This window comes from Tachypleus tridentatus, chromosome 8 (genome assembly GCF_004210375.1).
Source record: "Tachypleus tridentatus isolate NWPU-2018 chromosome 8, ASM421037v1, whole genome shotgun sequence".
NCBI lineage: Eukaryota > Metazoa > Arthropoda > Merostomata > Xiphosura > Limulidae > Tachypleus > Tachypleus tridentatus.
This window is the reverse complement of record NC_134832.1, coordinates 32,580,412-32,592,533: the sequence shown is the minus strand read 5'-3', so window position 1 is coordinate 32,592,533 and position 12,122 is coordinate 32,580,412. Positions and strand designations below refer to the sequence as shown.

Below are 12,122 nucleotides of genomic sequence, written 5' to 3'. Positions count from 1 at the left end.
AAGAAGTAGGCCTGTACGTACACAAAAATTTAATATGGTTATTGAAAGCTTGCCAAATTTGGTGAAGATAAATTAATTTTGTTTTACTGTAGGATGTATCGATATGCCTTTATTATTTATATAGTTTGAAAATTTAATTATTATAGACAGCTGAATTAGGGACGGTTAGCGCAGATAGTCCTCGTGTAGCTATGCGCAAACTTCAAAAACAAACAAACAATATACAAAGTAACAGCTAAGTCGGCGAATGTACGTTTTTATAGATGCGTATCAAAAGCATTGCCACCCACATTTAGTAGTATATTAAATTGTTTTAAAAGATACCCTGCTGTACTAAATCAATAATCAGTGTACGAAATACCTAAATGAGGTATAGGATATAAATCAAAGATTTGTAAGGAAAAATATTTATTTGATCGAGATAATGTGCGTCTTAGACCCATCCACTAAGGTCGGGACCTAGGACTTACCTCAGGGACCTGAAAACTCTTGGATTCTGTATTTTATACATTTTCTTACTTCCCCTAAGTTATTGTCATCATTTGATTCAGTTTTATTCGAAAAAGATTGAAAAGTAGGGGAATATCCCCCTCGTTTCCTACACAATTCTCTGTAATGATCTTTGTAACTTACTGCTGTAGCAATACTGCCGAAGAAGACCAAAAGACTTATTTAAACCTATCTGTATCATCTCTTATACGAATTCCATCATCTTAGTCATTCTGACACAGATATTAACTACTAAGGTATTTGCCTATTGTTGTTGTTTTTTTCGATGAACGTCGTTTCAAAATATATGGCAAACGTTTCTAGGTGTTTGCGTGGATTCCAAACTTTTTTATGTCTTAAAAGGCCCCCCACTCACCTAATTATAGAGCGGTTTGTCTGCGGATTTAAAACGCTAGAATTCGGGTTTCGATACCCATAGTGGGCAGAGCAGAGATAGCCCATTGTATAACTTTTTGCTGACTTACAAAAACAACAAACACCGACAATAACTTCAAAATATCGTTGTGTTTGTTATTCTATTTTTAAAATGCAGTATCAGTTGATGCACCGTGTTATTAAAAACATTTTTATTTTAGTGTTTTTTAAGTGACAACAACCAGCTGTTGAGAAAAGACACTCGTATTTATTAGTGGTGTGTATCTCATTTACAGTAGCCGATACGATATGTACCTTGATGCACAACGGTTTGTTACAACGTTTGTCTGTAATTCTAGATTACTTCACACTTCATAGTGTTTTTTTTTTTTTTCAATTCTCAGGTCTCATCAACTAAATTGTAGCTAGAAATAGAAGTTAACAAATGTTAATACCCGTCCATATATTTTGCTATAGTTAATTTATGTTAACTTTGCATGTAATGTTTTTTGGTAAAACAAATTAAGACAACATTCAATACTCAACACTCAACTTCCTTTATTGAATCATGAATTTTTAGAAAAAAATATTTTATTTAAAATTCTGTTTGTTTGGTGTTTTTTTCTATACGAAAGATTTAATATGGTCACTGAAAACTTGCCAAATTTGGTGGAGATAACTTAATCTTATTGTACTGGAAGATGTATCAATTTGTCTTTATTATTTACATAGTCTAAAAACGTAATTGATAACACTCCAAGTATTATTATCTTATAATAAATATTGTAACATCGGTAACCCTAAAAATAGAGAGGAAACTAAATCTTTATTGTTATTTTTTATCGTTGGGTGGTTGAAAATTTCCATAAGCTGTAAGTTGACCTTACTCAGTTAGAAACATAACACTCACACAATTATAAACGTTCATACATTTTATGGAGTGTCGAACAAAATCTAATACATTTCGTTTCAGCAGATTCCAGTTGTGAACAAAAGCGACTAATCATTATGCCTGTCAGCTGGAATTCATTTTTTTCGGACTCGCTTCAAATAATGTGAACAATATTTTTAAGACATCGGTAGTAGATTTTAAGAAAAAAAATACTTATTTCATACTGCGCATAAGAATGCAACAATCCTTTGATTTCTGAAGGATTTAGCTCCTTAAAAATCATTCGAGTATGTAGTTGCTGTTATTTATAGTTGTTTTTTTTATAAATCAGTCAGTACAAGGACTGGAGAAATACCAACAAATTAAACTTGCCATAAGGCATTTCTTGAACTAACAAGCTTTACACAAAGGTCCATAGTTTCATAAGGACAACCCCTTGTTGGATCGGCAGTACATTTACGGACTTGTAATGCCTAAAAAGGCCCAGCATGGCCAAATAGTTAGAGCGATCGACTCGCAATCTGAGGGTCGTGGATTCGAATCTCCATCACACCAAATATGCTCGCCCTTTCAGCTCTGGAGGTGTTATAATGTGACGGTCAGTCCCATTATACATTAGTAAAAGAGTAGCACAAAACTTAAATGTGGGTGGTGATGACAACCTGCCTTTTCTCTAACTTTTCACTGCTAAATTAGGGACGGCTAGCGTAGATAGCCCTCGTGTAAATTCGCGCGTAGCTCGAAACAAACAAGAAACAAAACAGTGCTAAAATCCATGGTTCCGTTCCCTGTAGTGGTCAGAATGCAAGCGTTCCATTTTGTTATTTTGCTCAATAAAACAACAATAACAATTAAAGTTAATCCAAGTTAATTAATTAATTTACAATATTTCATCACTTGCACTATCAGAAGCTTGATTTTATACATGCTATTTCAGTGATGAAGAGGATAGACTCTTTCTAAACACGAAATATAACCACTCAGTAAATGAATGAATTGTTTCCTTTGCACAAACACTACGTAGCAGGTTATTATACTGGAACTGCATCGAATAGTTTAAGAACAGCCGAGCTGAATTTTTGTGGTATTTCATCAGTTTTTATTTATACTAAAATAATGTGAGTAAAGTCACAACGTTTTGAAATCATTTAACAAAGAAACAATGGAACACTGATACAGCAAACATGGTTGGCTTCACCGGAATAGATTTTCTCCTGAACTCGGCATAAATGCTTTGGGAAGGCAACTAATCAACATCACCCACCGTCAACTCTTGGGCTACTCTCTACTATATGTAACCATCACATATAACGCCCTCGAAGCTCGAAATACGAGCACGTTCAATGGCGGGATTCTAACCCAACATGGCCACCCAGTAAAACGATAACTGAAGAAACGTGATAGTGTCCATTTTTTAATTCTTAACCTACCCAAAATCTATTCATTAGAATATTTTCACCTGCTTCATCCATACTGTTCCGAAATACTTTAATTACTGAACAGCACGTAAGTTAGATTATTTATCTATTTAGAACAGAAGTAAAAAAGAGATGAATTTCAGATAATGTTTGCTATTTACATGTGCATATAATACAGTACACGTCTTAAAACACTTAGTCAACTTTACAAAACTTTTATTTACAAGCCTACACAATATCTACAGTTTTATAACAATTAATACTTATGCTGTTTAGTTGTTGCAATATAAATTAACACTTGTAGTCAAACAAGAAATCTTTGATATCACCAGTACAACATTAGCCTAATGGGTTACACAACTATCGTTTTAAATAAAACAACATTTAGATTTTCTCCTCCCATCCCCTCAAAACAGTATGAGTTACATTATACATCGAAACTAAGGATAACCTAATGAAACTAGACATGTTTAAAACATGTTTAAAAGTTAACTCGATATCCACATTTTTGGCAAACCTTGTCTGTTTTTTTTTAGAATCATGTTTAAATAACTTTTAACGGTTTTATTAACCATAGTTTCGCATATCTTTACAAATTTAGTAGATTTCTTAAGAAAAGTATGTAGAATGTCTCATATCATCAAAGTTTGAAAATGATTAAATTCGTAACTCATGTTTGGGTATTGGTTTAACGAGTTAGACTTTGTAAAATTTGCTGGGCATTGGTTGAACAAAGTTAGAGTTTGTAAAACTTGGCTGACTATTGGTTGAACAAGTGTTAGAGTTTGTAACTTGTAATGTCTTTTGATTAAGCATGTCTAAACATTACACCTTTTGGTAGATGTTATCTAAACTAGTACCTTTCTTACAAGTACCTAAGAAAGGGTGTGTCAAACCGAAACGTTGTGAACATTAAAACATTTATTTAAAGTTTGCCATTTTTTGTAACTTGTGTTTTTTACTCTTTTGTTGAAACTTTAATGGTTCCAGATCGGTCTTTGGTGATTTTTGTTAGACTGTTAGTTGAACATGTTTGAATTTCTAATTAGGAAGCTAACAAATGTAACATAATATTATGGACTAGCTTCCGATACAAGCAAAAAAATACTATTAATTAGGAACTACATCCATTATTTTACACGCAGTTATTTAAACCTCTACTATCCGTCTGACTCTTCCCATCGCTGACTAGTTCCATCATGTCTGCTTCTCGTATGAAAGAAGAACTAATGCTATGACAGTCTGACATAATTGGTAGATTTTTTCCATGGCTCACGTTGTCCAGACCACTGGGCTTGAATATAGTGTTTCTACAAATGTGGATGAATCTTGTCCACAGGAGCTAAAAGATAATAATAAAACAAACAATGTTCATGGTTTCAAAGAAGTGAGACTTACGAGCTATACCGTGTATTAACTGAAAGCGCACAAACTAGAATATGAGAACAAAACAAACAACGGAACACGTTTTGAACATGGTGTGACTTACGAATTATACGATGTACTATCTGAGAAAGAAGTTCGGAATAAGTCCCGTATGTCCTACGTAGGTGGCAGAATATATATGAATTTGTGTGGACGATTTGGGACACCACCTTATTTACTACATAAACCGATTTGGGACACCACCTTATTTACTACATCAACCGATTTGGGACACCACCTTATTTACTACATAAACCGATTTGGGACACCACCTTATTTACTACATAAACCGATTTGGGACACCACCTTATTTACTACATAAACCGATTTGAGACACCACCTTATTTATTACATAAACCGATTGGGTACACCACCTTATTTACTACATAAACCGTGACTTGTAAATTCACAACTGAAAGAATGAATTTCCATGATAGTTATGCACAATTGTTATTCCCCATGCAAGGGCGAGCTACGCTACTGGGCCAAATTAGGGTCACATTCCCCCTGATGTCTCCGCTACATTTACCTTGATACTTAAGGTGAAAAATTACTTATTTGATCTTTTAATTCTGGGGATATAGTTCAATCAGCTACAACAGTTGGTCTTTTATTTCTGGCCTAAAGTGAACTCAGCTGAGAACTGTTTGTCTATTAATTTTGACGTAAAGTAAATCAACTAACAGAAGTTGGTCTATTAATTCTGTGGTAAAATTAAATCACTTAACAGCAGATTGTCTTTTAATTCTGGGATAAAGTTAAATCAGCTAACAGCAATTGTCTTTTAATTCTGGGGTAAAGTTAAATCAGCTAACAGCAATTGTCTTTTAATTCTGGGGTAAAGTTAAATCAGCTAACAGCAATGGTCTTTTAATTCTGGGGTAAAGTTAAATCAGCTAACAGCAGATGGTCTTTTAATTCTAGGATAAAGTTAAATCAGCTAACAGCAGATGGTCTTTTAATTCTGGGATAAAGTTAAATCAGCTAACAGCAGATGGTCTTTTAATTCTGAGTAAAGTTAAATCAGCTAACAGCAGATGGTCTTTTAATTCTGGGGTAAAGTTAAATCAGCTAACAGCAGATGGTCTTTTAATTCTGGGGTAAAGTTAAATCAGCTAACAGCAGATGGTCTTTTAATTCTGGGGTAAAGTTAAATCAGCTAACAGCAGATGGTCTTTTAATTCTGGGGTAAAGTTAAATCAGCTAACAGCAGATGGTCTTTTAATTCTGGGGTAAAGTTAAATCAGCTAACAGCAGATGGTCTTTTAATTCTGGCAGATGGTAAAAAGTTAAATCAGCTAACAGCAGATGGTCTTTTAATTCTGGGGTAAAGTTAAATCAGCTAACAGCAGATGGTCTTTTAATTCTGGGGTAAAGTTAAATCAGCTAACAGCAGATGGTCTTTTAATTCTGGGGTAAAGTTAAATCAGCTAACAGCAGATGGTCTTTTAATTCTGGGGTAAAGTTAAATCAGCTAACAGCAGATGGTCTTTTAATTCTGGGTAAAGTTAAATCAGCTAACAGCAGATGGTCTTTTAATTATGGGATAAAGTTAAATCAGCTAACAGCAGATGGTCTTTTAATTCTGGGGTAAAGTTAAATCAGCTAACAGCAGATGGTCTTTTAATTCTGGGGTAAAATTAAATCAGCTAACAGCAATGGTCTTTTAATTCTGGGGTAAAGTTAAATCAGCTAACAGCAGATGGTCTTTTATTTTTGTGGTAAAATTAAATCACCTAACAGCAGATGGTCTTTTTATTCTTGAGTAAAGTTAAATCAGCTAACAGCAATGGTCTTTTAATTCTGGGGTAAAGTTAAATCAGCTAACAGCAGATGGTCTTTTAATTCTGGGATAAAGTTAAATCAGCTAACAACAGATGGTCTTTTAATTCTGGGGTAAAGTTGAATCAGCTAACAGCAGATGGTCTTTTAATTCTGGGGTAAAGTTAAATAAGCTAACAGCAGATAGTCTTTTAATTCTAGAGTAAAGTTAAATCAGCTAACAACAGATGGTCTTTTAATTCTGGGGTAAAGTTAAATCAACTAACAGCAGATTGTATTTTAATTCTGAGGTAAGGTTAAATCAGCTAACAGCAGATGGTCTTTTAATTCTGAGGTAAAGTTAAATAAGCTAACAGCAGATGGTCTTTTAATTCTGTGGTAAAATTAAATCACCTAACAGCAGATGGTCTTTTAATTCTGGAGTAAAGTTAAATCAGCTAACAGCAGATGGTCTTTTAATTCTGGGGTAAAATTAAATCACCTAACAGCAGATGGTCTTTTTATTCTTGGGTAAAGTTAAATCAGCTAACAGCAGATGGTCTTTTAATTCTGTGGTAAAATTAAATCACCTAACAGCAGATGGTCTTTTAATTCTGGGGTAAAGTTAAATCAGCTAACAGCAGATGGTATTTTAATTCTGAGGTAAAGTTAAATCAGCTAACAGCAGATGGTCTTTTAATTCTGGGGTAAAGTTAAATCAGCTAACAGCAAATGGTCTTTTAATTCTGGGGTAAAGTTAAATCAGCTAACAGCAGATGGTCTTTTAATTCTGGGGTAAAGTTAAATCAGCTAACAGCAGATGGTCTTTTAATTCTGTGGTAAAGTTAAATCAGCTAACAGCAAATGGTCTTTTAATTCTTGAGTAAAGTTAAATCAGCTAACAGCAATGGTCTTTTAATTCTGGGGTAAAGTTAAATCAGTTAACAGCAGATGGTCTTTTAATTCTGGGATAAAGTTAAATAAGCTAACAGCAGATGGTCTTTTAATTCTGGGGTAAAGTTAAATCAGCTAACAACAGATGGTCTTTTAATTCTGAGGTAAAGTTAAATCAGCTAACAGCAGATGGTCTTTTAATTCTGGGGTAAAGTTAAATCAGCTAACAACAGATAGTCTTTTAATTCTGGGGTAAAATTAAATCACCTAACAGTAGATAGTCTTTTAATTCTAGGGTAAAGTTAAATCAGCTAACAACAGATGGTCTTTTAATTCTGGGGTAAAGTTAAATCAACTAACAGCAGATGGTATTTTAATTCTGAGGTAAGGTTAAATCAGCTAACAGCAGATGGTCTTTTAATTCTGAGGTAAAGTTAAATCAGCTAACAGCAGATGGTCTTCAAAACCTTCTTAATTTTTCGTTTATATCGATATACTTCTTTATTTTTGTCGTCAAAATTAATATTATAACAAAACAAAGAATTTATATGACCGCCATGCGTACATTAATGGAAATTCTGTGCTAACTGTAATGTATAATGTTATATCAAATAATAGGCTAATTACTTACAAACGTACAAGGACGAAGATATTTACAAGAAAGTGGCAATCTATGAGCACAATAAATTATTTCATTATATACAATAAGCATACATGAAATCACGCTATCACGAAAGATAAAACTGTTTATGAACACACCAAATGCATCGCATTAGGTGTAAGTTAGAAATGAAATTAAAAATAGAATCTCCCCCGTCACACCAAACATACTCGCCCTTTTAGGCGTTGGGGCGTTATAATGTTACGGTCAATCCAACTATTCGTTGATAAAAGAATAGCCCAAGAGTTGGAGATAGGTGGTGATGACTAGCTAGCTGCCTTCTCTCTAGTCTTACACTACTAAATTAGGGACGGCTAGCCTAAATAGCCCTCTTATAGTTTTGCGCGAAATTCAAAACAAACAAACAAAGATAGGATATTTTATCCCAATACAGATTACAAAATTCAGGCATAAACATTATGTGATATTCAGAAAATTAAAAGTAATTATCATCATTTATTAATTTACATTGGTGCTACTATGAAGACGATAAATTTTGTTCCATATTTCGACAAAACAAAGAAAAAATATATTTTAAAAACTGATTTTAAAACAACGTATATCTGTAAATACCGAGATCTAACAAAATTTTACAAAAACCTACGAAAAATAAACAAACAAATAGAAGTATTATTATTATTATTGCTAGCATCCAGAAAAAAAAAAAATGTTTTTGATATCAATGGTTAAAGAGAACATGAATGAATTGTATATTATTGTTACCAAATGATGGCGCTGTAAACAAACTCGAAGAACTCGAAACACCTACGTAAGATGTCACGATATCTCTACGGAATATAGGAAATATTCCATAAAATCGATAGACCCTAAATAAGGCAAAAATTTGACAGTTGTCTTCAGTATCGGCTAGAAAGGAGGTAGATTTTTCAGGGTGAAAGCGCTGTCTATTAATTACTTAAAAATATAGTAATGAGACTACTTTACCAAACAAATTTCTAAAACTTACATTTCACAGAGAATTATACTATGAACAAAGACAAAACTGCACGATAGATGGCGCGCAAGCATGGCTGCAAGTGTATAGGAATATTTTTAAAGTTTACGTTGAGTTCACCGAAAAATTAGTAATAATAATATATATATATATATATATATACATCAAAAGTGCAATGATACTATAGAGTGATTACCTATTTTTTTACTAATTATAAAAACATACATCAAAAATTCTTACCTGTTTTCGTATTAAGTTCAAGCGCTTGTAAACGTCATACAAATAGTCTAAAACAATGAGAGGAGTTTGTTTCCAAGTTTTCCTGAAAATCAAATAATACGAGTAATAAAATTTCGTGAATTATGTAACAGAAGATTATCATTATTTAATATATACACGAAGTAATCCGATTCAACATTAGAAAATAAAACGAGGAACAGTCGGCTATACTGTAGCACCGAATTTAGGCTAAGGAATACAGAAATACGATATTATCTCAGGCCTTGGGGAATGTGCGTTGTTCCAAAGGTCGTGGGTTCGAATCCTCGTCGCACCAAACATGCTAGCCCTTACAGCAGTGGAGGCGTTATAAAGTGATGATCAATCCCACTATTGGTTAGTAAAAGGGTACCCCAAGAGTTGGCGGTGGATGGTGATGACTAGCTGCCTTCCCTCTAGACTTACACTGCTAAATTAGGGACGGCTAACACAGGTAGCTCTCGTGTAGCTTTGCGCGAAATTCAAAAGAAACCAAACCAAAGCATGCCCGAAGCTCCACCTAGCGTTTACTATTTTAATGAGAGCCAAAATATATAGTTCTTGGTTGTTCCATATTAAAGTTTGATTGATAACTTTTAAATTACATAAAAGAAAAAAGAATCGATACCGATGTTTGATGTAACCTCGTGTTACTGCTCATAGTTAGTGAATATAAATAACTAGATTCGCATTGTGTTTCAAGCATTACTCTATCGCATAATATTGAAATAATATTCTCTGTTCATTTTATGTTCCTCGTAAGCTATCAAAGTAAATATTTGAGAATAATTTTGACTACTGACCTATTATCAGTCACTAAAGATCATAACCTCGACTTACTCTTCGTATTGGATATATTGCAGTGTTTCTCCTCAGGTGGAAAGCGAACTGTTTTGGATCAGGCCACTTATGTTGGATGACAAGTGGAAACTCCTGAGGATAAAGCTTTCTTTCATCTGAACATAGAGGAAGAAAATAAGAGATGCTCTCCACGTCCATTTTAAAGTAATATAAACTAGACTAGGTGTTAATAACAATATGTTAATTAGCTCTTAATCCAGTGTTAGTGTTAAAACAAAGGTGATAGGTTAAAAATTTCACTTTGTTTAACACAATGTTATCATTAAAACATAACTGATAGGTTAAAAGTTTCACTTTGTTTAACACAATATTAGTGCTAAAACATTTTCGTTTTGTGTAACACAATGTTATAATTAAAACATAACTCATAGGTTAAAAGTTTCACTTTGTTTAACACAATGTTATTGTTAAAATATAACTCATAGGTTAAAAGTTTCACTTTATTTAACACAATGTTATTATTAAAACATAATTGATAGGTTAAAAGTTTTACTTTGTTTAGTACAGTGTTATTATTAAAGCATAACTGATGGTTAAGAATTTCACTTTCTTTAACACAATGCTAATGCCAGAAAAAAAACAAAAACTGCTAGATTATTCCGAGACAAGAAAAGTAAATAACACATGTTATTAGAAGTTATACAATATTGACATTAGAAACCAGCTAAGGGGAATAAGGTTTGATACAAGTGACGAAATATAACATGAGTAAACATTATGTTTCCCATTACACCAGAACCCGATCAATATTATACATTGTCCAGAACACAAAGTTAACATATGAGAAGAAATAGTTACAGTGTTCTGGGTTAAAGAGCTCTAAGAGAATAAAACTATGCTTACGGTGATCACTTGCTGATAGTTCGTAAAGCGAAAATAAACTAGGCCTCTCTTTGGAATTGTAGCAATGTAGAACTAGCTGTATGACCTCCTCTACAGTTGTCTTATCCGATACCAGGAGACTTTTGTACAGAGACTGCAATATGATGAATACTAGAATTATATTCTGATTTACAAAAACGATTATCAGAGCCATTCTTTCTAATTTTATATGTTTATTGTGTTAATTGTATATGTATTACTAAGTAAAATTATGATAAATAATTGGTAATCTAATATATATATATATACTGTATCGCAGGTCTAACATTTTTTTATATGAATAAACATTTTGTTTTGTTTTGAATTTCGCACAAAGCTACACGCGGGCTATCTGTGCTAGCCGTCCCTAATTTAGCAGTGAAAAGCTAGAGGGAAGGCAGCTAGTCATCACCACCGTCCGCCATCTCTTGGGCTACTCTTTTACCAACGAATAATGGGATTGACCGTCACATTATAACGTCCCCACGGCTGAAAAGGCGAACATGCTTTGTGTGACGGGGATTCGAACCTGTGACCCTTAGATTACGAGTCGAATGCCTTAACCACCTGGCCATGCTGGGCATGTATAAACTTTTGAAAGAAAACGAAAAAAATTCTGTGTTTGGTCCTTGAAAATAACTATTTTAGTAGTCAAAACGTTGTACGTATTCTAATATAATATATGATAAATTGTCAACACTTTTAAATGTTATTATTCAAGGGGGAAAAATCACCCTCGTATTATGAGAAAATGAGGGAAATTTTAAAGACCTAATATCCTTAGCTTGATTTTAAAACAATAATTTCAGTATTAACTTAGGCTGCAGAAACTGGTTAATATTAAAGACCATGTTCCGGTGTTATAAACAATACCCATTAATTGTTATAAACGTACACAAAGCTTACATGTTACGTTAGTAATATTCAAGCTTTGCGTTTAACTGCAAACAAACTTTATAGATGTGTCAAATGCCAATTGATGTATTTCTGGAGTAATAAGCGCCGTATAAGTGATTATAATAAAAAACAACATGCATGAACTCATCGAACAGTAATCCAAGCATGTACAAGCACCAGTTGACGTTCGGTACGTTTGTAATATTTTAACAGTTTTCTATCACGAAATTTCGATACGTAAGTAGTATCTTAACAGTTTTATATCATGAAAGTTCGATATGTTAATAATATTTTAACAGTTTTCTATCACGAAATTTCGATACGTAAGTAGTATCTTAACAGTTTTATATCATGAAAGTTCGATAGGTTAATAAT

The 12,122-nt window shown here is 33.2% G+C and overlaps 1 protein-coding gene across 1 annotated transcript in view; it reads right to left on the bottom strand.

The window, feature by feature from the left end:
- Positions 1 to 3,373: 3,373 nt before the first annotated feature.
- The window catches only part of LOC143222114 (uncharacterized), a 51,447-nt gene continuing 42,698 nt past the window's right edge, over positions 3,374 to 12,122 (bottom strand). Inside the window, exons 5-8 of the mRNA XM_076448089.1 lie at positions 10,833 to 10,965; positions 9,969 to 10,084; positions 9,111 to 9,192; positions 3,374 to 4,516 (exon numbers count right to left, since the gene is read on the bottom strand). Of these exons, the coding sequence (XP_076304204.1) occupies positions 9,145 to 9,192; positions 9,969 to 10,084; positions 10,833 to 10,965 (297 nt within the window). The 3' untranslated portion in view covers positions 3,374 to 4,516; positions 9,111 to 9,144. The remainder of the gene's footprint in view (positions 4,517 to 9,110; positions 9,193 to 9,968; positions 10,085 to 10,832; positions 10,966 to 12,122) is intronic.